This window comes from Atheta coriaria, unplaced genomic scaffold (assembly GCF_025399875.1).
Source record: "Atheta coriaria isolate IRGN ID8LTWV9N9 unplaced genomic scaffold, Caltech_Dcor_3.1 hic_scaffold_21_pilon, whole genome shotgun sequence".
Lineage (NCBI taxonomy): Eukaryota > Metazoa > Arthropoda > Insecta > Coleoptera > Staphylinidae > Dalotia > Dalotia coriaria.
This window is the reverse complement of record NW_027045463.1, coordinates 144,408-167,154: the sequence shown is the minus strand read 5'-3', so window position 1 is coordinate 167,154 and position 22,747 is coordinate 144,408. Positions and strand designations below refer to the sequence as shown.

General features: G+C 37.5%; 5 protein-coding genes, 1 long non-coding RNA gene and 1 other non-coding gene across 8 annotated transcripts; 5 read left to right on the top strand and 2 right to left on the bottom strand.

Moving 5' to 3' along the window:
• The first annotated feature begins 532 nt into the window (after nucleotides 1-532).
• LOC135802410 (putative leucine-rich repeat-containing protein DDB_G0290503) lies at nucleotides 533-8,277 on the top strand. Its single transcript, XM_065315992.1, has 9 exons — nucleotides 533-2,101; nucleotides 2,162-2,335; nucleotides 2,399-3,376; nucleotides 3,428-3,571; nucleotides 3,633-6,540; nucleotides 6,907-7,281; nucleotides 7,330-7,443; nucleotides 7,497-7,771; nucleotides 7,833-8,277. The coding sequence occupies exons 1-9, from the start codon at nucleotides 1,682-1,684 to the stop codon at nucleotides 7,920-7,922; spliced, it is 5,478 nt and encodes a 1,825-aa protein (XP_065172064.1). The 5' UTR covers nucleotides 533-1,681; the 3' UTR covers nucleotides 7,923-8,277.
• A 771-nt stretch (nucleotides 8,278-9,048) lies between these two features.
• On the top strand, nucleotides 9,049-10,990 carry LOC135802412 (probable 4-coumarate--CoA ligase 2). The gene is made up of 4 exons (XM_065315994.1): nucleotides 9,049-9,233; nucleotides 9,300-9,998; nucleotides 10,056-10,313; nucleotides 10,365-10,990. Exons 1-4 carry the CDS (start codon nucleotides 9,108-9,110, stop codon nucleotides 10,881-10,883), a joined length of 1,602 nt encoding a protein of 533 aa, XP_065172066.1. The 5' UTR covers nucleotides 9,049-9,107; the 3' UTR covers nucleotides 10,884-10,990.
• Nucleotides 10,991-12,412: 1,422 nt separating this feature from the next.
• LOC135802413 (serine protease gd-like) lies at nucleotides 12,413-14,867 on the bottom strand. The gene is made up of 5 exons (XM_065315997.1): nucleotides 14,346-14,867; nucleotides 14,108-14,282; nucleotides 13,616-14,044; nucleotides 13,120-13,545; nucleotides 12,413-13,061 (listed from the first exon to the last, which is right to left on the bottom strand). Exons 1-5 carry the CDS (start codon nucleotides 14,565-14,567, stop codon nucleotides 12,871-12,873), a joined length of 1,443 nt encoding a protein of 480 aa, XP_065172069.1. The 5' UTR covers nucleotides 14,568-14,867; the 3' UTR covers nucleotides 12,413-12,870.
• An 866-nt stretch (nucleotides 14,868-15,733) lies between these two features.
• On the top strand, nucleotides 15,734-17,695 carry LOC135802422 (coagulation factor X-like). The gene is made up of 5 exons (XM_065316004.1): nucleotides 15,734-16,009; nucleotides 16,074-16,230; nucleotides 16,286-16,888; nucleotides 16,946-17,323; nucleotides 17,389-17,695. The coding sequence occupies exons 1-5, from the start codon at nucleotides 15,809-15,811 to the stop codon at nucleotides 17,583-17,585; spliced, it is 1,536 nt and encodes a 511-aa protein (XP_065172076.1). The 5' UTR covers nucleotides 15,734-15,808; the 3' UTR covers nucleotides 17,586-17,695.
• A 1,247-nt stretch (nucleotides 17,696-18,942) lies between these two features.
• On the bottom strand, nucleotides 18,943-19,483 carry LOC135802421 (uncharacterized). The gene is made up of 2 exons (XR_010550552.1): nucleotides 19,374-19,483; nucleotides 18,943-19,308 (listed from the first exon to the last, which is right to left on the bottom strand). It is a non-coding gene; the product is annotated as an uncharacterized lncRNA (long non-coding RNA).
• Nucleotides 19,484-19,716: 233 nt separating this feature from the next.
• Nucleotides 19,717-20,735, top strand: LOC135802414 (alpha-actinin A-like). Of its 2 annotated transcripts, XM_065315999.1 has the most exons (4): nucleotides 19,717-19,814; nucleotides 20,008-20,279; nucleotides 20,350-20,464; nucleotides 20,525-20,735. In XM_065315999.1, the coding sequence occupies exons 1-4, from the start codon at nucleotides 19,776-19,778 to the stop codon at nucleotides 20,657-20,659; spliced, it is 561 nt and encodes a 186-aa protein (XP_065172071.1). In that variant the 5' UTR covers nucleotides 19,717-19,775; the 3' UTR covers nucleotides 20,660-20,735. The 2 variants fall into 2 exon arrangements, with proteins under 2 accessions (XP_065172071.1, XP_065172070.1); XM_065315998.1 differs by lacking the exon at nucleotides 19,717-19,814 and having other exon boundaries at nucleotides 19,871-20,279.
• A 672-nt stretch (nucleotides 20,736-21,407) lies between these two features.
• TRNAP-CGG (transfer RNA proline (anticodon CGG)) lies at nucleotides 21,408-21,479 on the top strand. Its single transcript has one exon. It is a non-coding gene; the product is annotated as a tRNA-Pro (tRNA).
• Nucleotides 21,480-22,747: the final 1,268 nt, after the last annotated feature.

Below are 22,747 nucleotides of genomic sequence, written 5' to 3'. Positions count from 1 at the left end.
CATGATAATTCGCGAGAAACGTGACTAATGCATAAGTTTCTATCAGTTGGCCCCGTTGTCCAAGTACATAGGTAAATTGTTTTCAATGGCACAATTTTCAAATCAAGGTTAATACAATTGTCACATTAGAATATTGTATAATAATTGTGTATGTAAATTAAGATTTGCAGTTCTGGCAGTGTTATTTTGCACGCTTCGGTTTTTATGATATTGTGACACATTCCTAAAGATTCATGTCAACAGTTGATGCTTCGCTCTAAAAATACCCACACTGCATTCAAGAACGTGGGACACCCGACCAGTCATAACTGAAATCAGTAAATAATTATGAAGCTCAATCACAGACAAAACAAATGAATAAGAAATCGTTCCCACAGACTAAACAAAAATTACTTTAAAAAGCAAAATCTCAACTTCTTACGATTGTCGCGTTCGTGCATGCAAATCTTACCGCTTACCCATACCCACAAATGTACATTATGTACTGCGTGCCTTCCGTTCTAGAACAGTTAGCAGTTAGCACGGTCTCGAAGTCACAAGTCACAAGGCCCTATTGATTGCCGGGTCTGCGTGATCGTGTCTCAGAAGACGCACAATACACAACTCACATGTGGCCGTGGTCGTTATGGTACATAGTTAGTATACCATACCGACGGAGACGACGAATGTGCCTCTGGTCGGTGCGGTGTAGTGAAACACGTCGAGGCGATTCGCGGTGATCGGTGCTCAGTTTGCTCACCGGCAATACAACACAACCATTTCCATTCCCTCACTCAGGGAACTCGCACGTTCGTCTGTTGGTTGTTGGTTGCACGGTGCACGGCTCGCAAGCAGCACACCATCAGCACACGCAGTTGATGGTGCGTCGCAGCACGCTGCCTCTGCCGTTTCATTGCGGTTCCGCGTTCCGTTTCGCTACGACACGTTGCTCAACCTAGAAACATGCCACACATGTTATTAAAAACAATTAAAAGTTAATACTACCCAAGTGTATCATACGACGTAAACTGTGTTCTTATCTGTGAAACATTCCGCACTTAACGGTGATACAAAGATGGCTATAAACAAATGAAGAACGCAAAGATGTAAACAAATCAACGAAGAAACACGACAGCCAACGAACAAATTCAAATAAACGAAAATATTAGAATAATACGGTGATAATAACAGTACAGGGATCAAAAATTTAACGAAACTTAATTTACTATGAGAACTAAAACAAAAATATATCGGTTGTGTAGTGTGTGTGTGCGCGAATGAATCAACAATCGATTGTGAATTGTTTTCACGTTGAATATGTTGAGAAATTTTAATCTCGAAGAGACGTATCTTCTTTCTCACCATTGTGCCTGTCGTACATGCGGTATTTTCGTCTTGAACGTGTGTTGTGAAACTGGTTTGTTCGTCCTTCGCGCGCGGCCTTTGCCTGCCTTTTAGGGTGCGGTTGGGGTAGGCCAAGACACAAACAAAAAACACTTAAAATAAAACGCGAACAAAATAAACGGATTAAACCGCTTTCTGTTTGTAAAACAAACGGCTACCGAGCGAGGAATTTTAGAAAGTAGACTGTTAAGTCAACTTCGTGTTGCACATCTTCCAATAAGAATAAAAGTGGATTAATTGTATTCAGAAAAAAAGATTGTTACACGTTTAGTTTTTGCGACATTATTTTGTGTGCAAGATGAAGAGCCTCAAAGCAATATTCCGCAGGCAAAAGCACGACGATTTGAGCCGGGCATCTTCTGTTTCCAATCTTGCGCCACCGGGTGCACAAGACCCTAATCAGGATCATCTCAATCACGTACAACCACCGCCTACAAAAAAGAAAGCAGGTGTGTTGAGTAAAGCGCGGAAAAGTTTGTCCAAGGATAGACTTGATGATGAGGGTGGTTTTCATGCGAATGCTGGAATAGGAAGTACTTCGGGGGTACCAAGGGATTCAAAGCGCTGCTCAGTGAGGAGTATTGAGATCGTCGAAGAAGATCCGCAGCTACGTGAGCGAGTGGCTACCATGACCGCGGAAAATGCTCAACTTACATTGCAACTTGTTGATCATCGTGGGCAGATTACTAACTTACAGAAGGAGATTACTAGACTAAAGGTGATTATTATAAAGTTTTGTTTTTTTGTTGCTTTATATAACCTATATTTATAACCTCAGATGTATCAGGAGCAGAATTCACTGCAGATGGAGCAGCTCTCCGATGAGAACGCATCCCTCAGGAATAAGCTAAGAGATGTGGTGCACTCGCCACTTTCGGACAACGAAAAACAACAACTGTTGTTAGATTCACATCGACATCATAGCAGTGCGCCTGCGTCAATAGCTCCGAATGTAAGTTCTCTCATAATTATTACTTCCAGGAATATCTGAGTTATACAATAAATATAATTACAGTTGCATGGATTAAACGTAGAGGAATCAACTGCAACGGACTGGGATAAGCAGAGCACGAGCAATGGAAGCGAAGTGTCCGTGGCTTGCCTCCAGGACAAGATAAACCAAATGCAGGAAACGCACTACAGCACCAACGAGGAGCTTCAAGCGACGCTGCATGAGCTAACCGACTTGCAGAAACAGCTCGGCGATCTGCAAACTGACAACGAGCGATTACTCGATGAGAAGAATTTGATGTTTGATTCTCTCTGCCGGCAGACTGAACGACTCAATGACACTCGCGATGAAGTGGAGTCCTTGAAGCAAGTGTTATATCGTGAAGAAGGTTCGCATGCTAACCATGCCAGTTATGAATCGGCTTTGGAACGCGAAGCTAAACTAGTCGAAATGCTCAAATGTGCTCAAGAAGAAAGAGAGATGCTGCTGCTTAAACAGGAACAACTTACGAGCGAGGCACAGGATGTTCGTAGTAATTTATTAAGAAAAGAAGAAGAGAATCGATTGCTAGGAGAGCGTCTTCATAATATTGAATCAGCTCTCGACGGGAAGAATGCTGAGCATAGACAACTTGAGCAAGAGTTAGCTGCAAGTAAGGATACAGCTAACAGTAGACTTATAGAGTGTGATAGGTTGAATGAGTATCTGGAGAATGCAAGGACGAAAATAAACGAATTGGAACAGGAGCGCGCTATGAGTGATAAGTCGGAAGCGGAGGAGTTGTTAGACAATGCTCGCAAAGAGAAAGATGCTCTTGAGGCCGAAGTTGCAAATTTAAAGGAGCAGGTTGCACGCGGAAAGAACGAGATGGAAAAGCTCAAGGAACAAGTGTCCGTTTTGCAGGAGGAGTGTAAGGTTCTAAGGAATAATGCCAAGTGTACCAGGAGTGAGTTGGAATACAAGGTGGAGTTACTCACTGGTGAGAACAAAGCTCTCGGCGAGGAACTGCAGAGATTAGAAGAAGCTGCTAATGAACTACAGGTAATTGATGGTTATGAAAATAGGTTGTGTTGTAATAAATTTTATATTTAGGTTCAGGCTCAATGTCAAATCGAAGATAAGAGGCAATTGAGTTCAGTGCTTTCCGAAACCCAGCGCAATATGAGTGAGATTGAGCTTAGAAAAATGGAATTAGAGGCTGCTCTTAATGAAATGAAGAAATTGCGGGATGTTGAGGTAAACCAGAAATGTTAGTTTACGTTTTGAGATTATCTTTGCTTGTGTTTTGTTTTTAAAGATGGAGGAATGGGACAAGTTCCAGAATGACCTGCTCACCTCTGTGCGAGTGGCGAACGACTTCAAGAACGAAGCCCAGCAGGAGCTGCAGAAGTTCGTCATGGAGAACAAGGCGCACCGCGAACGCATCCGGGCTTTGGAGGCGCAGCTGGAGAAGACGTCGAAAGGTAAGACCGATCAAGTTACGTCGTCGTTGACGTCCGCATGCGCATGCCCGTCCACTTTAACACTTAACACCGACACTACTGATTCCACTGGCTATCCTACTCTTGGTAGTCGCCGAGGGTCCAACATATCCGCTGCGCATATTAAGCGGCTGTCGAAACGCGACCGCGAGCTCATCGAGCACGTGAATCGCGAATATGCCAAAATTGACCTGGAACATCGTAGTCCCGAAGATCTATCCCCCGATGAGTTGGCAATCGTTAAACTCAAACAGAGTTATGATCGGCATTTTGGTGTCACTCATCAGAAACCCACTGCGAAGAAACCCCTGGAAGATCTTGCCGTCAGCAGACCTTTACTTACTTCGGTCCTACAGAATCCTAACCTAAAAAGTGTTGCGCAGGATGATGATGTGCTCAATGTTGAGAGTAGGGAATTTTATGAAGTTCCTCGCAGTCAAAGTATGGGTGATATTAACAAAATGGTTCATGATGAAAATTTTCAAGAGGCTTATCTACAACGGTTTCTGGAGAAGGAAGCTAAGACTAAACGAATTGACCAAAAAGGCCCACTGCGCGTTAGAAATATCAAGCAAAAACACATCAAGAAAAAGGATATTGGATTGCCAATTTATAACTCTGTACTAAATGACGACGACTTATTGAAAATCATCAAAGACGATAAGGTTGCTGAAATATGTCGTGAAGAGTCCTTCGAAACTAGGTATATGGACCCTGTTAAGACAAATGGAATAGACGACATGGAACAGAAGATTAAATCCTTAAAACGTTGGACGGATACCAGCGATGACAAAGTGTTTGTATATAGTTTTCAAGATGGCGCCGTTAAAGTACATCGATGTGATACGTTCAATGATGAGAACAAGCAAGGACCTGATACGTTAAAAAGTGAGATAATGGAAAAGCGTGTGAATAAAGAAACAAAAAGAAATCCAAGTTCGTTGGAGGATATAACATTCGACTTCAACACGTATCAGAAGTATAAAAATGAGCAGAAAGAACGTGTTAGTAAACTAGATATGGCGAAAACTTCCTTTATCGAAGATTTAGTTTCCAAAGATCAAACACCCCCAAAAAATGAAAATAACCCAGAGACAAATGATATACCTTTGGAGGACCTGATTGATGAGTGCGAATTATTCATACAACATGAAATGGATCATACAAGTAGAAATTTACCAATTGTCCAGGAAGGTCCTGCCGATTCTACGTTTGAACCCGAAGAAGAAAAGATAGAAGTCGGCGAAGGTAACATGGAATTATTTGATGATCATGATAATTTAAGTCAACAAAACGAAGAAGATGTTTTGTATGATACATTAAATAACGATAGACATGGTCATCCATCGCTTGAAGAGGAAATTAATGATTGTGTATTGTTTCTATATCATGAAGTTAATGATGCGACTAATAATCTGTTAAATATCGGGATATATTCTGAAGAAGATGAAGGCGAATATGTAAAAGAAGAAGATAATGAATTCGAAGATTATATCAACTCTGAACAACTTTTTCCTGTAGCGGATGAAGTCGACCAATTCTCCGAAAATGCACAAAACTATGAGAATAATAATGGCTATGATAGCTTCAATAATTATGATGGAGATGAATATGAAGACGAGGCCGACATCATGCGGGTTTACAACTCGCAGAAAAAGGAGTTGGAAAAGGTTGATGTTGAACCCTCCGAGTTGCAAAGTCATCATGTGCGTTATAAGTCTGTGGTTAAAACTTTGAAGCTCATGTTTAACGAGCCCTTAAAAAGGACAAGGCATGATTCTGATATTGTTTCATCGGATTGTGAAAGTGACAAAAATACCGAGGCTGGAGCATCATCTGAAGAAGAACAAGTTTGCACTCCTCCTGATGATGCAGAAAGGTGTGTCCAAGAAGACCACATTGATGGTAAAAATGTTAAACTGCTTGATTGGGACGAAAAGAAATGGACGTCGAACTTTCTTGCCAATGAAGTGATTTGGAACGAGTACAAAAATAGTGCAGCGAGTTTCCTCCGAAATTCACTTCGGTCGAGCGGATGGCGATCAACTTTTGATGATTATGAAGCGCCCTCTATTGATTTGGATAGTCTGCCAGTGTCACGTACAAATTTTGACTTTGACTTTTACGAATCCACCTACGGCGGAATGGATACTCCCGGACCAGATGAACCCACAGTCGAAACTCCTTCTTCAGTGGATCAAGTATCGCAAGGTGCGATACCACGTGTACAATCACCAAATCCCACACCCGAAGAAAAAGAATCAGAACCGGAACCAACGCATGAAGTCAATGAATTTGAAATAGAAGAATTGATTGAGTCAGAGTTGGGCGCGGACGATCAGAATGGTGTTCTGGCCGGTGAAATAAGCGGCGTGAAGGAGAAGCGCGATTTATTTTCGAACAGCACCGGTGCTGTTCATGTCCAATGCGCCACTCCCGTGTCCATTCGCAGTTCTGAAAAGGTTGCTGCCCTCAAACGCCGTTTTGAGGGTGTGGAATTTAAGGACGCGTTGGAGTGTGGTCCCACCTTTCACGATATCCGCAGTAAACCGCGACGGCCCGTTGAGGAGGTGCCTAAAATAGACGAGGTGAAAATTAAAGTAGAGACTCTCGATGATTCGTTGTTGCCCCAGCAGGAAGGCGTAGCCGATGCGGTGGAGGAGGCGCATGCAAGTGGCGAAGTGCATTCTAGTTACGCGCTCGCAAAGAAAGTGTTCGAACAGGGTAAATAAAATAACCTGCGATGTCGCCGTTTTATAAACAGTTTACACGAACCTATATTTTTGATTGTATACCGAATAAAAAAGAAATATTTTTATTGTGCACTGTTGTGTTCTGAAACAAATTAGATTATTAGTGTTACTAGAGGGTTGAAGATAAACGTAAAGAAGGTAATAATTTTGAACTTTTTGCTTTTTGCGGGGGATTCGCACGCCATCTTGTTGTTTGTATTCGTCGCTGTCGTTTGTTTACTTGCACACTACACAATTTACACGCACAATGGGGATTTACTAATGTTTGCTTTTGTTTTGGTGAAGAATTTGTTGCAATTTTTGTAAGACATCGATATTTATTGGGTTTTCTTTACAGGTGCTGATCAACCAGCAATTCGACCAACTAGCTTTCCAATTCCGAACACCACCTCTGAAGATTTAGCGAATCGAAGGCCCAGTAAAGTTCTCAGTCGACAGAGCAGCCGTCAGAGTGTAAAGTCTCTAATAGAAACCATCGAAAACGCTGGTAAACCGATTAGCAAATCTAGTAATGGGTGTTCTCGAAGCAGTTCATCTTCCTCGCTCAATTCGTTGACATCGTACACATCAGAGGGTAAAACTCCTTCTAGCCCACTGTTGACCTCACTCAAAACACCTGAGTGGTTGGACGCTAGTGGTAAAACACCAATGAAAGAAGTTCCTAATAAGCCGCCTTCTAATCGAGACTGGACGAAAGCTTTCACTGTTAATGGTACATATTGAATTACACACGTTTCTTTATATAATATTTGATATTTAGATAATTGTTTAGGTAAAACCGACTCAACAAAAAAGGAGGAGTCGCTTCGCGATAGCATTCTGCAGACTACGAAGAGTCTGGACTATTCTCGAAGAAATAGTTATTCGGATGCAAGTAAGTTAACACAACAAAGGTTTTAATTTTTCTTTAATTCTTAAATTTTCAAGGTGACAGAAAGGACCCTTTGAATAGTCTTGTAAAGAACGGAGGGTCGAAGCGCAATGCGCTTTTGAAATGGTGTCAAAACAAGACCGTAGGCTATCGAAACATTGACATTACCAACTTTAGCAGTTCTTGGAATGATGGTCTTGGCTTTTGTGCCATTTTACATACTTATCTTCCAGAGCGCGTGCCATATGACACGCTCAAGGCACAAGAAAAGCGTAGGAATTTCTCAATTGCGTTTCAAGCCGCTGAGAGTGTGGGCATTCCCACTAGTTTGGTTAGTATTTACATCGCCACATACTTCTATGTAAACTATAATGCTTATATGTTGGTTATAGAATATAAACGAAATGGTTCAACAAGAGCGCCCTGACTGGCAACAGATTATGGGCTATGTGACGGCGATCTACAAACACTTTGAGGTATAGAAATGTGACCGGAATATGGACTAATCAAAACTATAAATCAAAATGGCACCCATCGAACAAGTCTCTGAATTATACAAATCTATATCGATCTTTTACAATTTTCTACAACGATGGATAAGAGACCTTATTGTACTTATTCTTTTGTATCAAATTTATTTATTGCGTACGATTGTTGCTAGTACGCTTAGATTATTATGTATCTTCTAGTCTCACGCGTATTGCATTTTTTTTAAAACAAATGCGAATTAATATTACTTTCCAACATGTTTATGTAGTGTGGATATTTACATATTACTCCGAACTTGTATGTCATTTGTTAACGACTGCGGCGGCAATAAAACCGTTATTTGTGCAATTAATTTTTAATTTAATGTGACCTGATTTAATAAGATGATTTAAGTACGTTGTTTGTTATGAAGGTTCTTACAAGCGTTTTGAACGTGACAAGGTTTTAATGTAAACAAGTTCGTACAATTATCTGATGGGAATAGGACAATAAATACATTGTTCGAGTGCGTTGGGTTAAACTACCAGGTACTAAATATTCTATCAGCATGTTCAACAACGAAACCAATAAATATTACACTACAGGAACCTTATTGATTTGCCCAGCCGGTGGTCTACGGAAAGCAATTTTTGAGAACATGAAAAAATATACAGCTACTGGCGTTATTGCACAGGTTATTAAATACGGGATTAGATGAATCTTTCGAAACTATTCTGAGTAAATATATAAAATTTAGTTTATCACCGAAAGTGCAATTCCATATACAGTTACGAGGAAGATGCACAGGATGAAAGTGAAAGGAATGTATAAATAATTAGTTTTATAACACAGATCCTTTTAAAAAATAGAATATCATTATTTTTTTATATATCTAATTGATAAGCATGTTGGCGGTGGCAATTTTTGCAACCAATAATTTAAACAGACATGACTTACTAAGTTGACTGATAAACGTGTTTACTTAGATTTCATGAAATTGTTAAACGTGGCAAAGCTAATTAGCAGCTTGAAAGAATTACGTGATAGGGAAAGAATTTTTGTTTATCGCTAGTTGCAAAAATAATTTTACTGTAAATTATTGCGAAATATTTTCGCAAGAAAATGTTCCTTTAATTTATAATATAACAGTCAGTAACGATTAGTTCACCACACTGCATGGTACAAAACATTCTTCCAAAATGTTCGACAATGATACCAAAGAATGTCACACTGGAGGATCTCCATTTATTTGCCCAGCAGGAGGCCTGGGGAAAGCAATTTTCGAGAACATGAAGAAACATGCAGCAGCTGGTCTCATTGCTCAGGTTGTTATTATTTTGAAGTTAATTAGTATTTGTTTATAAGAATGATAAATATTGATATTTTATCAGATTGAAGGTGAGACCGGATTAGAAGAATCTTTCGAGGTAGCTCTGAGCAAATGTATAAAAATTGCGTTGTTTCTGAAACAACAAGGAATTCAACCTGGTGACGTCATCTCCATGTGTTCCGAAAACACACTAAACACTTCAGCAGTTCTCTTTGCTTCACTCTTTACGGGAGTCATTCTTGCTGCAACTGATCCGAGGTTTTCAGCTGATTATACTAAAAATATGTTGGACATGGTCGAACCCAAATTAGTATTTGTTTGTGAACAGTCTATTGATCTCATTACTAATGCAACCAATGGTAGCAATTACGCCACCAAGATTGTTCCATTGTATGATCACGATTTGTTGGAAAATGTACCGTGTATTTTGGACAGATACTCGATTGAAGATATACAAGATTTTCAACCAATCTACGTGAAAGATTTGACTACAACAGCTTCCATGTTGTTCAGTAGTGGATCAACAGGTTTACCGAAAGCGTCCTGTTTAAGCCACAACTCTTTGGTTACTGATTTCGGTCTGAATTACAGCTTATTTACCAAATACAATTTACAACGTATAAGAATTCTTGGCTACGCTTCACTGTTTTGGATATCCGGCTTCAATTATATTGTGACTTGTTATTATTTTGGTTTCACCAAAGTATTGCTCAGGAAATACGTGGCTGAAACAGTATGGGATAATCTTCAGAAATATGAAGTACGACGTTTAAGTACTTGTTAATACTTCAGCATATTATTTAATAATATTTTCCAGGTCAACCTTTTCTTTTTGTCTCATGTGCACGGACCTTGCATTCAATACCTACAACATTCATTGCCACATTTAAAAGCTATTGCAATATTATCTGGAACTTTACCTTCGGTATATCACAATTTGTTGAAGCAAAAAATGCCGAGCATTCCAATAATGACTGGCTACGGAATGACGGAAATTGGTGTTGTTGCAGTAAATAATGGCAGCTACGAACCTCCAAACGTATTTTCACTGTGTCCAAAAGGTTCCGTCATCAAAGTAAACTATCCGTATAATATACAAAACCAATATTACCTTCATATGTTTAAGATTGTTAATCCAGAAAACGAAACTTCAATGGATCTTAACCAGATTGGCGAGATTCGTATTAAAGGGGCGAATCAATTGATCGGATACTACAAGATGGACAGCAAGGATTGTTGGGATGCGCAAGGCTTTTTTAAAACCGGAGATTTGGGATATCTTGATGACAACTACCGACTACACATAGTAGATCGCATTAAGGAAATGATTAAAGTTGATAGCTATCGTATAGCTACGGCACCAATTGAAAAAGTCTTAAAAGAACACCCAGCTGTTCTGTTTCCTATCGTTGTCGGTTTATGCGCTGTTGGTGAACGTGACGAACGAGCTTTGGGTGTTGTTGTGCTTAAAGATGGTTTCTCAGCGTCAGCTGATGAATTGCTTCAATTTGCTAACGACAAATTGGACGATTTACATAAAATTCGTGCCGGAATTCAATTCATCGCTGAAACTGACGTTCCCTATACGGTCACGGGGAAGATTCATCGAATTAAAGTGAGACAAATGTTTAAACATTTAGTTTAGTTATTTAAGGAGGTACCTGAGTAATTATAGGTATAATGTTGTTCAACTTATGGGAATACGAGTAAGTACCTATAAGAGAATGAAATAAAATACAATTCACAGTTTCATCGAATCGATTATCGTATAGCAAATTTATAGTAGGAATAATTTTCAATAAATACAGAAGTGGTTCATGAACGACAGCAATATCACAAACAATCATGATATAGTATTCCGTACATAATGTGGTTAGAATGAAATATATATATATACTAGTTAACCGGGCAAACGTTGTTTTGCCATATAAATTATTTCAAGTTTCTAGATAAATTTTAGTGTAGACAAAAAGTAACTTACTTATTATAAAAAATAGGGGTTGGTGATAAGAAACCAAAAATTTAGGGTTGTATGTATATTTTAATGCCACATTAAAAAAATACAAACAAAAAATTTCGACCAAAATTTAAAAAAAATTAAGGGTGAACAACCCTTATCACTTAAAGATATGAAGTTACCGATTCTCAGACCTACTGAATACGCCTATAAAAAATTTCTTTGAGCGGGATAAAAAATGATTAAATTACTAAAATGGCTATAAAGAAATAGGGGTTGGTGATAAAAAACTAAAAATTTAGGGTTGTATGTATTTTTTAATTCCACATTATAAAAAAAATAAAAACAAAAGAATTTGTCCAAAAATTTAAAAAAAAGTTAAGGGTGAACAACCCTTATCACTTAGGGGTATGAAAAATAGATGTTAGCCGATTCTCAGACCTACTGAATACGCATATAAAATTTGGTAAAAATCGGTAAAGCCGTTTCGGAGGAGTATGGAAACAAACACTGTGACACGCAAATTTTATATATATAGATATATATATATATATAAGTACTAGTACCTATACTAGTGAAGTTCACCTTACTTTTTAACCGAACTGGCCTTCAGAGTACGGAAAGTACGTCTTCGTCACTTGTTAACCGCTCGTTTTTTCTTAAGTTAGTGGCATGCGCCCACAACTTTCTGAAATGAGGATGATCTCGTGTAACGGGCTCTCGCCGTTGTAATTTTTGTCAATATTTGATGATCGACTGAAAACGACCATACTGTTTACTTTTTTTATATCAAAATTCCAGAACATTCTTATTGGAATTAAAATCTACCCTAAAATTGCCAAATTCATACAGTGTTTTAAATTTACGTTATATACCTAACGTAGTAGCTACTTTTTTAAAGATTTAGTTTTGTAATTAAAAAAATAATAATAATACCAGAGCGAGAGAGAATAATAAATGTTATCACACTTGCAAACAAATAAAAAATATTTTCAATGTATTTAAATGTATAAATTCATTCTCAAATTTTAACTACTTAAGTTTTCATGTTTTTTTTTGTAGTTATGCAGGCGCAAACTTACTTTTTGTCAGGATAATTGTATAATTGTTAAGTTAAAGTGAAACCGACTATTGAGAAAAATATATAATAAAAATACAACACACCAAACCAGACTGTACATAACCAAAAACATATCGTATTCAAGTACAATTATAAGTATATATCCATAATTTATTGCGATTTCAATAATTTTACACGTGTATAGATAATAATTATAAAAATATGTAGATAATATTTATAAACACCCTGTTTGTCTACTTATCTTGGAATGTAAACTATTCGCACGTGGCGTCATGATAGCAATTTCCAGGAAAATATTAATAGGTACATTATAAAAACCCATGGTTGAAAACATTAATTTTTTTTTCGGCGGTTTACACGTCATAAACTTGGAATTTTCCTCCGTGCACCAGCGACCAGCAAAATGTTCAGTGTTTTTTGTATTTACTTTCACGAAAGCTTTGAAGAAACCTTTTCTATATTGTCACATGCATAAATTAAAAAGAAGGCACAGCATTCATTGTTCAATTGGTTAAATATGTACGTAAAATTCTGCCCGACGAAAATGACGTCACTCTGGAATGCGCAAATATTTGTTGTCCTTCGTCGGAACTGTCACAGATTAGTATGGATCCACTCTTGAAATTTGGTAACGTCGGTAAAAACAAAATACTGCGAGAAGTCGCACGTCGGACCATTAGCAATACTCATTGATACAAGCCCACGCAGATACCAACGGCCATTATTCTGCATGATGAAACCACCGCCACTGTCACCGTTGCATGGTCCTGAACCGTTCTTATAACCTATAAAATATTACTGTATAATTTAGTGGCCATGTTGGTAGATGAAAACTTATTTTACCTGCGCAAAATGTGCGGTCGGAAGTGATCTCCCTGAAAGTAAAATGTGACCGAAGGCATTCCTCTTGCGAAACGACAGGGAATTGAATCTGCTTGGGTTCTGGTGCGATTTGGTTATCGTTCTCGTTCCTGCCCCAGCCTACCACAGTCCCGGCACGGCCTACAACTCGATCTAGTGAAGCATCACCACGCCACAAACAGATAGGGCGAATAATTGTGGAGTACTCAACGTGGTCGGTGAGAACAAGCAATGCTAGATCGCCGTCGGCCGACGTAGACTTGTAGTCGGAGTGAACCAGTATACGCTCGGCACCCACCCATTTGGATCCGGTGGTTTGCGTCCATTTATGAATATTATGTTCTCCAATACGCATAAATATCTGATCGGGAGCTAGTACTTTCTCACCATGCTTCATGCAATGCCCAGCTGCCAACAAAAATATTCTCTATTTTAGCAGCTCTAAAATATTTAATAAATTATAGTAAGTTATACCTACCAGTAATAACATGTCTATGAGAAATAAGATTAGCACCACACACGAACTCAGGTCCCAGATTCTTCACTTGGAAAATTGCGACTAACCAAGGATACTCTCCGCGTAGAACGTCACGTCCGTGAGCGATCAACGTGTTAGTGACTGATGTAATTCCACACTGGTCATCGTTAACACCAAACCCACCGCGATCGGGCAGCCATGGCAGTTGTTGTGTTGGTTGTGGTTGTTGTTCCGGTGTTATCAGTGTGAATTCTGTAGTGGACCTAGTAACAATTGGTGGGCTTGAAGGTCTAAAATCAATAGTTGGATTCATTGGTAGATTTGTTGACTCTGCTGCTGGAGGTGGATTGAATATCCTCCAATCAGGAGCAATGTTCAGTTTCAACGTATGATGTAGATTTATTGTTGTCAAAATTCTCACAGCTTTAACTGCAATTAAAAAATTAATGGAAATATTGTTTAAATGAATTGATACTCAATTAAGTAACTTACTGTCAATAGGTGGTCCTTGACAAATTAGCATACCATTAAGCATGATCTTCGTGACCTTTGGAGGATAGTTGTACCATCGAGGAAAGTTTAATCTATACATGATCGGCTTACGATGGATAATATTTTGTATAGTTTCCTCCCGTGAAGCAGCAAGTACCAAATCCCCATTGTAACCCTAAACCGCCATTTAAATAAAATCAATCTACATTTTTAAAAAACAAAATAGATTAATACCTACTTGAACTTGATTACCAACGGATAACTCAACATGTAACTGAATGGTGGTGTCATCGGGACAATCTACCTTCACAATGCCGTACTGCAAGACGCCATCTTGCAGGAAGTAATGAAATATTTCCGGACATGGTGACGCATACAAATTATCTCCTGAACCAAGATGAACTCCAAAAAGCGACTGCGCTGAGGGGATGAACAACCCCACTAACACCACCAACCACATTTGTCTATACTTTCACTTATTTTATTTATTTACGAATTAACGCCATTTTCTTGGAAGAAATTTGCTGATTTGCACCTAAATGTTATTTATTGGTTATAACAAACGTGGTTTCTCACTTATTTGATTTGCGTTTGTTTTGAATTTGTATCGGTGATGTAGATAAGATGATAAATAAGATGCGAATATGCGATTCTTATGAACGGTGGACAGCGAGTGACCGCAGTGTTTGCACGCGCGGTGCATCGCTGACTAAAGTCGAACACTTGAACTTGACTGGCATCGATGATGAGTTTACGAGATTTTACGACACTTTACGACATTGTATGTTAACGAGGTGCTAAACAGTAAAAAACATTCAAGAAAATTGATACAAGTAAAGCCTAATATAACAATTCTCTTATTATCGTAGGCAACCAAACAAACACCGAACAAACATTCCCCAAATTTACTTTATGCAACTAAATGAGCGATAAAACATAAATGTTTTACATGTTTGATTAAATGATTGATTTCATTGTTACAACTGGAAATTTCCACATTTTAATGTATGCATTGCTGGAGTACTTGTAAAGTACGCGACCTGTTTGCCAATTAATTGCTCTATGCCACGCGAACAAATCAACCGCACTGTTATTAACGAGCTGGGCATTTAAAAGTCAAAAACACTTCAACCAAACTAGACACTGCCAATTTACGGGTTTTACGTGTAGGCGTGGTTTGATATTCATACTCGTAAATACTCAGTTTGTTTCTGCGTTTGGTTCATTGATGCCGGATGTTATGACATCATCACTAACAATTATATACCTTTTCTTTTCTGATTGCAATCAACAAACCAATTTGGTTTTTGGTAATGTTCCACACATATCACAATTAATCATGATAGATATTGGAATTCCCGCAATCCGGCAGTGTTTTTATTTTTGTCTTTTTCTTACAACTCATGATAATGTATAGTAATCGGTAAACGATTGTTTCACTCGGGTCGCGACTTTCGACCAACCGGTTATAGCCATACAGTTAGATGATTATTAGCATGATCTGAGTAATAGAGCGGCAAGAATTGCAAACTAAGTAACATCCTGTATTATGACGAATTAACAAACTCATAACCCGGAGCGGATATTTTTTCCTATTGCGAATAAGCATGTATCTTAACAAAGTGTCATCGACAGTCGTTTGTTTGCCGCGCGGCTCATTGCTGCTAGTTGATTCGTCGCTAGTCCATTGTTTCATCCGCCATGAATACCAGTGCATCGATGTTTATTTTCTGGTGCATCATAGCATTTATTACAAGAGTATTGGGAGATATAAATTGTGGAGGATTATTAACGTTGAAGAAAGGCTCCTGCTCACCACAAATCGTGTTAACTATTCCTTCCGATGGCTCTGGTGTTTATAACTTTGTTTTGAATACATCACTACCGATCTATTCTCATGAGGTTAGGCAACTAAACATACATGTATAAACATATCTAAATTTGTTGTGTGTATATTGGGTTGCAGAATATAGACGTAGAGCTTGAGAACAAAGAAGCGGTCCAACGAGGCACTGCCAGTTATCTTGTTTATGTTGCTTCACACCCTTCCTGCGTGGATGGACTACGAGTAACACGAATGGTTTTTAATAATCGAGTATTGTGCGAAAATGAGCCGTATAAAGGTAATAAAAATGTATTCATAGTTTTATATTTGACATTTTTAGGTTCTTTTTGCAGTGAGTACTAAACAAGCAGTGACAAAATTCTCATACGAGAGCACGCATTATGGTGAAAAAAACAAAATTACGCATAATTCTCTGGGACAAGTTCAAAGTCCACCCCAAAAGCAACGTCCATTTGAGTTGAATCTCTGGAACAGTCTGCAACCGCCATCAAATATTGGCAGTGCATTAACTCAAATTCCAGGTTATAAAGGTCAAGGTTTACCTCAAGGTCAAACTGAAGCATTCCCAAACAATCCATTTCTTTCTTCTCTGAATTCCCCTCCATCATCGACATCATTACCATCATCACAAACAAACAACCAGATAAAGAACCCATTTACCGACCATATTACTTTAGATAACAGAGGCGTGTTTAATAATAATCCATTTCTAAACGGCCAATTATCATTTACCACGCCAACTTCTTCAGTAATAACTCCCGAACCAACTCCTGTAAACATTGACACCATTTGTGGGCTTTCTACATACGCCCTAGTACAAGGCGGAAGTGACGTGCAACCAGGCGAATTTCCATGGCTAGGAGGGTTGTTTACTCGAGCAACCAACAAGTATCTATGTACTGTCAATCTTGTTAGTCAACGACACGCCATTACAGGTAAATACGTTATTACTTGTTGAAATTGTATATAGAATTATTTTTTAAATTATTTAGCCGCACATTGTTTTGAATCACCTGATGAAGCTCATATCTATGGAGTGTTGTGGGGTCATCCTAAGAGTAGGCGGGGGAATAAATCATACGCACCCCTTCGGGCAGTGCAGATACATCCCAGTTACAACCAATCCGCTAAGCACGATGTCGCCATAATGACACTGGCTGACTCAGTGATATTTTCTTTGCAACTTAAGCCTATATGTTTATGGAAGGTGGGGAGAGCAGGTGGGCTAAGAGTAACAGGTATGGTCGCTGGATTTGGCCCTGATTACACCGATTTGAAGAAAATAGAGTTTCCTATTGTATCTCAGGAAACGTGTTTAGCCAGTAATGTCATTTTTCATTTCGTAACATCGGAGTTTACGTTTTGTGCAGGTTAGTTCAACTGGTAATTGGTTAAAAAATTAATAAAGTGTTATTGTGTTATTTTGTGCTTAAAGGAACGCAGAAAAGTGAAGAAGGTCCTTGTAAGGGTGACAGTGGCGCCGGTTACATGCAATGGGTGGATGATAGATATTTCTTACGAGGACTGGTTTCACATAGTCTCAACGCAAATGGCAATTGTAACTTGAGGGAATATATTATATTCGCTGATTTATCCAAAGAGATTGCCTGGATTAGGCAAGCAATATCGTGAAATAACTAGGAATGTTATTTTGAACAGGAGTTATCGATTAAATTGTTAACGATAGTTAACTTGAACTTTTTTATGTGATATAGACAACACAATAAAGACGTATCTATCAATTTTCTCATTCCCATTTATTCTTGATAAATCTATGACTCTGAATAAAAAAATAATGTGTCAACAAATCAAACTACGTGTGAACGATATAAACATAGTACGGAAATATCTGATGATGTTATTTTTATATCACTTTTAATTTACAAGAAATCTGATTCATTTTACATAAGCCACGATGTATTTTCCGAACATTTTTTCCTGTGAAAGATTTGTCTTGATTTCATTCATTTACTTCATTTACTTGCATGTAAAATAAGTAGCCTACGATAAGTTAACAAAATTGTAATATTCAAGTAGTAAATAATAGTGAACAGATTCCTTCAAGTTACCAACATTGCGCAACTGCGGAGGTTGCCACAAGATGTAGAGAAAGCAGCATCGGAAGTGGCCCAATCTGAATTTTCTATTTGCTTTGTTTTACCCTAGATTGGGAAGACTTTTCTTTCTTCCTATTTGCTACTATGATTTCATTATTGGTAGCTTAAGATTTTTGTCATTGCGTGTTTAATTTACGTTTCTCGCACCTCCAGTATCCTCATTGCCCTTTGTGTTTGTTTTTCAAGCTCATTCCTACTATGCTTGTTAAGAAACAGAGCAAATAATTTTTGTAGATCCTGAAGCAACACGAATCGGATTTTTAAGGACGACAAGCAAGAAATCAGCATTGGACCTGAACCAGCTATCGGTAGCTACCTATCTCACACGAAAACGGAAACTACACGTAAATAATCCGAGCCTTAGAGCCAAGAAGAATGATGATACATGGAGAATTTTAAACCAATATCAAATGCATCATCAAACAAAGTTCCTGGACCTCATAGAGAAAACAGGAGTTAGAGTCCCACCGAAACTGGTTTTTCAGCTGAACCGAGCCCGAATTTTCAGCACGGGCCTCAGTTTGGACCGAAACCGAAACCGACTCAAAACTGTTTTGAGATGGCAAGTGGTGATCACGAGTTAGCCGCGAAGTTAACCGTACGACGCACGACAATTCACGAACACTGAGTGTCGACGTGGCCAATTTTTGGCCGAAACCGAAACTGAAGCCGAAACTAGATTTCTTGGCCGAAACTGGCCGAAACAGAAACCGAAACCAAAGTTTTGGTCGGTCACTAACATGAGTATTAGGTGAATAGCACAACAAAACATTCAACAATAAAAAATTAAATTATTTAAAAAAAAACTGTGAATCGGAAACTTAATCAATTTAAAATATTTTTTCGATTACATTAACTTTCAAAATTAAAGATTTATTAATATAAATATCAGTTTTTATTGATGAATAAAATATTTAAGCATGTGAATCAGCAACAAATAAATACTTATTCTGTGAGCTTTTCAATGAGTTATTATTTTTGTTTAGGTAAGCAGCATTATTTTTCTTCCGGCCAGTCACAAACTTGCATTTGGGGATCGAAGACTAGTCCAGGAGGGCAATCTTCTTCCCAGTTTCCATCTAATCCACAATGACAAAATTTGGTGTTATCATCTGGATACGGCAAATGCATATTCAAATTGGGATCATGACCAGCACACACCGTATTGCAAACTTCATCACCAGCAGCAGCCAACACCAGTGACATGGCCAGGCATGCAGCCACAATTAGGAGAACAGCTGAAATCAAGAGGTAAATATTACAATAAAATCAAACAAGTTTAAGGTTGTATATGAGTACATACTTCTCATTTTTAATATGTTGTATCACTTGACCTAACGTGTAACTAAATCGGGTTAAATCAGACTATACTTGCTGAAATTTTTATTTTGCGCTTATATACTCAGCTTTGCTGTAATCAGAGTTAATTAAAACAATTAAATTTGGCTATATTTCGTCATAAAAAACAAACCACTTGACATTGTTAATTACTCTCGATTTTTATCGTTATCGGTTTCCAAGAAGCAAATTTTAAATCGGACGTGCTCACAATTTTCAAGTGTGACTTATAATTTATATACGTATGTATATAAATTCCTTTTTATTTTTAGATGTTTTATTTTCATTGTCTTAGTTTACTAGTTAGGTGAAAATTAAAAATTTAGAATACTACAAGTAATCTACAAGTTAAATACGAAAATACAAAATGCATGTATACCATATTAAGAAGCCATCTACTAATTTTGTAAATAAATATAAGTTTTTACTTTTTTGATCAGGGTAGTAGACTTCAAGGTAAAATTATCTCGACTTGACAGTCACGTGACTATAAAATATAACGTCTAGATTGCGCAAAAATGGGCAATAAATTAATGAAGATTGTTACCAGGCTCTTTGATTATCCTATCAAACGCAAGCCAATCTGTTTCTTCCGACAGGAGGATTTCTCATCCACTGGAGACCCTTTGCCCAAAGACGACGCCAGTCAACACGGCCCAATGAGCGAGTACGATAAGCTGGTGCAGAGTTTCTATGCGCGCCTACTTGAGCAGCGTCGAGCGCACATGGAGGAGGAGGAGAAAAACGAGTACCAAGGAACGAAGGGATCCACCAAGTATCCCGGCTGGGACGATATGACCATCGCCAATTTACATTCGCTCTTCCTACTCTTCGATAAGAATTTGAACGGAATGTTGAATTACGATGACTTGTGAGTACAGCACCAGAAAAGAGATCTGATGTTCTATACATGTGATTCAATTGTTTTATTTTTGGTACAGTTCTGCTGTCTTGGAGAGCTTGGGAGATGAGACCAGCAATGATTATAGAAAACAAATGTTTGACGATATTGATCGTGATATGGATGGCTGGATTACATACGATGAATTCCTAGAGGTATAATTTATAATATGGTATTTTATAAATATGTATCTACTAATAATTTTAATCAAATAGGTCATCTATCATTTCCATCCGCAAGAAGGCGATACTTTGACGGGGCTCGCAAAGTTGTGCTTCGACATTGCCGAGAATATCAAATTTGTGAGCGCCTTGTCTGTTGGAGAACAACTGGAATATGGCTTATTCTAATATTTTAATATTCCTGAGATTTAAAAATCTCTGATTGTAATCAAAAGCATACGTCGACTACATTAATTAATTAACATTTTTCTGTGTTATCAAGTACTTATATATTTATATCTCTTATCATTTTCCAATTCTCAGAAGAGAGCGTTTTCAAGTGTTCTGAAGTGTAAGGTACGGCTGAGGTGCACCTTTATTCATACGCGTGTATAATGAGTTTTGGGAACCAAAATTTATTGTGTTTCCTTATAGTCCAGTCAAATTAGCTAAAAAACTAGCTTAAGCTACATTAATTTCCATTAACCTGAAAATTTATTGGAATATTAAGTAGGTACACTTAAATATAGGTTTGAAGCATCAAAGCATGATATAAGTATGTAGTTAGTTTTAGAACAACAAATATCAATAATTTCGCGCATGGTATTGGCACGTTGATAGATGAGAATTAAGAAATTTAAACCATTCTATTGCTGAAGCGGCACAATGAAAAACCAAAAATATTAAATTCACAGTAAGTATGAGCAAATAAACATTGCCTAAAAAATATTCTGGATTTTATTAGCAGTGAGGCTTTAATGACTTTTAAAGACCCTAAAAAAAGGTTTTCTGAATCCATAAGTATGTAAACAGTTTCTTGTAGCACTTCAAAACGCGCTCTTAATTTTCTGCATTGAATTGATATATCAAATTTTTCTATTTCTTGAAAATTCTAACTTTGTATTGCGTCAAACGAACTATAACAATCTCTTTCATCGGCTCGTTGGTCTAGGGGTATGATTCGCGCTTCGGGTGCGCGAGGTCCCGGGTTCAAATCCCGGACGAGCCCAATTCGTTTTTGACTAAGTATTTTAGTTGCTAGCCAATGGTTCTTATTGAAAAAAAATTAAACGTTTGAGAAAGATTATAAAAGTTCCTAATATAGTATGAAATAGCTATACTAATATATTCAGCGCAATGGTAGATGTCACTCCACATTTTAAAATGTATCGGAGTATATTTATCTACATAGACTTGTGCAGATATTGCCACTATTTTGCATATTATGTAGGTATATTATATTATTCTTTAACTTCGGCATTTATAATGTGTGATATCAAGTTCGAAAACCAGATATTAATTTTTAAGGGGGTAACTTCTAAAAAATAAATTCATCCCACCAAAAACAGCTCGTAAGCAGCTTGACAATTTCCGGAATAAAGCAACGGTCGAGTACGTAAACAAAATCTTCTATAATAGCCGGAGGCATACACCCAAATTTAACGCACGGTGAAAGTTGTATTCGTAACAACATTGCAGCCAAGAGTATACTCGTATATCAATTAATAATTGGAATTTGAATAAGTTTTTTGAAATATTTTTTTATTAAACTTAAAATTATGTCGGCTTCAACTACTTATACCTCCTTGAATTTTGAATATTCTTCGACGTATCGGCATCTTTACCTGGAAATTTCCTCTTGCAGCGTTTCATATAATATTTTGATGAGTATTATTTGAAGAATTTGTGAGTTATGTATTTTTGAGACTATCACTACCATATTTACATTGGCTGTAGAGCAAATATTAGAATTAGTGTTAAGAAATTTATATACTGAAGCAATAAAATTAAAAGTTTATGAGCTTAAAGATAATGTACTTTTTGTGGTTTTAATCGATAAACAACATTAAGTTTCTAAATACTCAAGGCATTAAGAACGTAATACCGCAATAACAAAGAATAAGAGTACAGTTAATGCTTCTAATGCGTCCGTAGTTCATTCCAAAACCAGTTACTGATTTTGGAAGATAATTAACTTATTTCACAACAGCCTACATTTCATTTTATTACTCGCATCACATAAAATATAAGCGTAACGAAAAATTCTAATGTATGAAATGTTCAATTGGATTTTTGAAAAAATATTTTCTTAATAATAATCTTGCGATGAATGACAAAACCTTTTTAGATGTTTTTGCGCCATTAGAAGCAATAAGAACGTTAATTTTATTAATATTGACAAGGCTAAAATATGCAAAAAAGTTTATTTTTAGGACAAGAAAAATATGCATTTGATGACCTCGGTTATTTTTCATCAGCGCGTAACATTAAATTTAT

Excerpts from the sequence above, each read along its gene's own strand:
- LOC135802410 (XM_065315992.1), top strand. The coding sequence starts at position 1,682 with ATGAAGAGCCTCAAAGCAATATTCCGCAGGCAAAAGCACGACGATTTG. Across the intron at positions 3,572-3,632 it reads AGAAATTGCGGGATGTTGAG|ATGGAGGAATGGGACAAGTT; the intron begins GTAAACCAGAAA and ends TTGTTTTTAAAG. Across the intron at positions 7,282-7,329 it reads GAAAGCTTTCACTGTTAATG|ATAATTGTTTAGGTAAAACC; the intron begins GTACATATTGAA and ends TTTGATATTTAG.
- LOC135802412 (XM_065315994.1), top strand. The coding sequence starts at position 9,108 with ATGTTCGACAATGATACCAAAGAATGTCACACTGGAGGATCTCCATTT. Across the intron at positions 9,234-9,299 it reads CAGCTGGTCTCATTGCTCAG|ATTGAAGGTGAGACCGGATT; the intron begins GTTGTTATTATT and ends ATATTTTATCAG. Across the intron at positions 9,999-10,055 it reads ATAATCTTCAGAAATATGAA|GTCAACCTTTTCTTTTTGTC; the intron begins GTACGACGTTTA and ends AATATTTTCCAG.
- LOC135802413 (XM_065315997.1), bottom strand. The coding sequence starts at position 14,567 with ATGTGGTTGGTGGTGTTAGTGGGGTTGTTCATCCCCTCAGCGCAGTCG. Across the intron at positions 14,045-14,107 it reads TCAAGGACCACCTATTGACA|TTAAAGCTGTGAGAATTTTG; the intron begins GTAAGTTACTTA and ends TTTTAATTGCAG. Across the intron at positions 13,062-13,119 it reads CGACCGCACATTTTGCGCAG|GTTATAAGAACGGTTCAGGA; the intron begins GTAAAATAAGTT and ends AATATTTTATAG.
- LOC135802422 (XM_065316004.1), top strand. The coding sequence starts at position 15,809 with ATGAATACCAGTGCATCGATGTTTATTTTCTGGTGCATCATAGCATTT. Across the intron at positions 16,010-16,073 it reads TACCGATCTATTCTCATGAG|AATATAGACGTAGAGCTTGA; the intron begins GTTAGGCAACTA and ends ATTGGGTTGCAG. Across the intron at positions 16,889-16,945 it reads TCAACGACACGCCATTACAG|CCGCACATTGTTTTGAATCA; the intron begins GTAAATACGTTA and ends TAAATTATTTAG.
- LOC135802414 (XM_065315998.1), top strand. The coding sequence starts at position 19,927 with ATGGGCAATAAATTAATGAAGATTGTTACCAGGCTCTTTGATTATCCT. Across the intron at positions 20,280-20,349 it reads ATGTTGAATTACGATGACTT|TTCTGCTGTCTTGGAGAGCT; the intron begins GTGAGTACAGCA and ends TTTTTGGTACAG. Across the intron at positions 20,465-20,524 it reads CATACGATGAATTCCTAGAG|GTCATCTATCATTTCCATCC; the intron begins GTATAATTTATA and ends TTAATCAAATAG.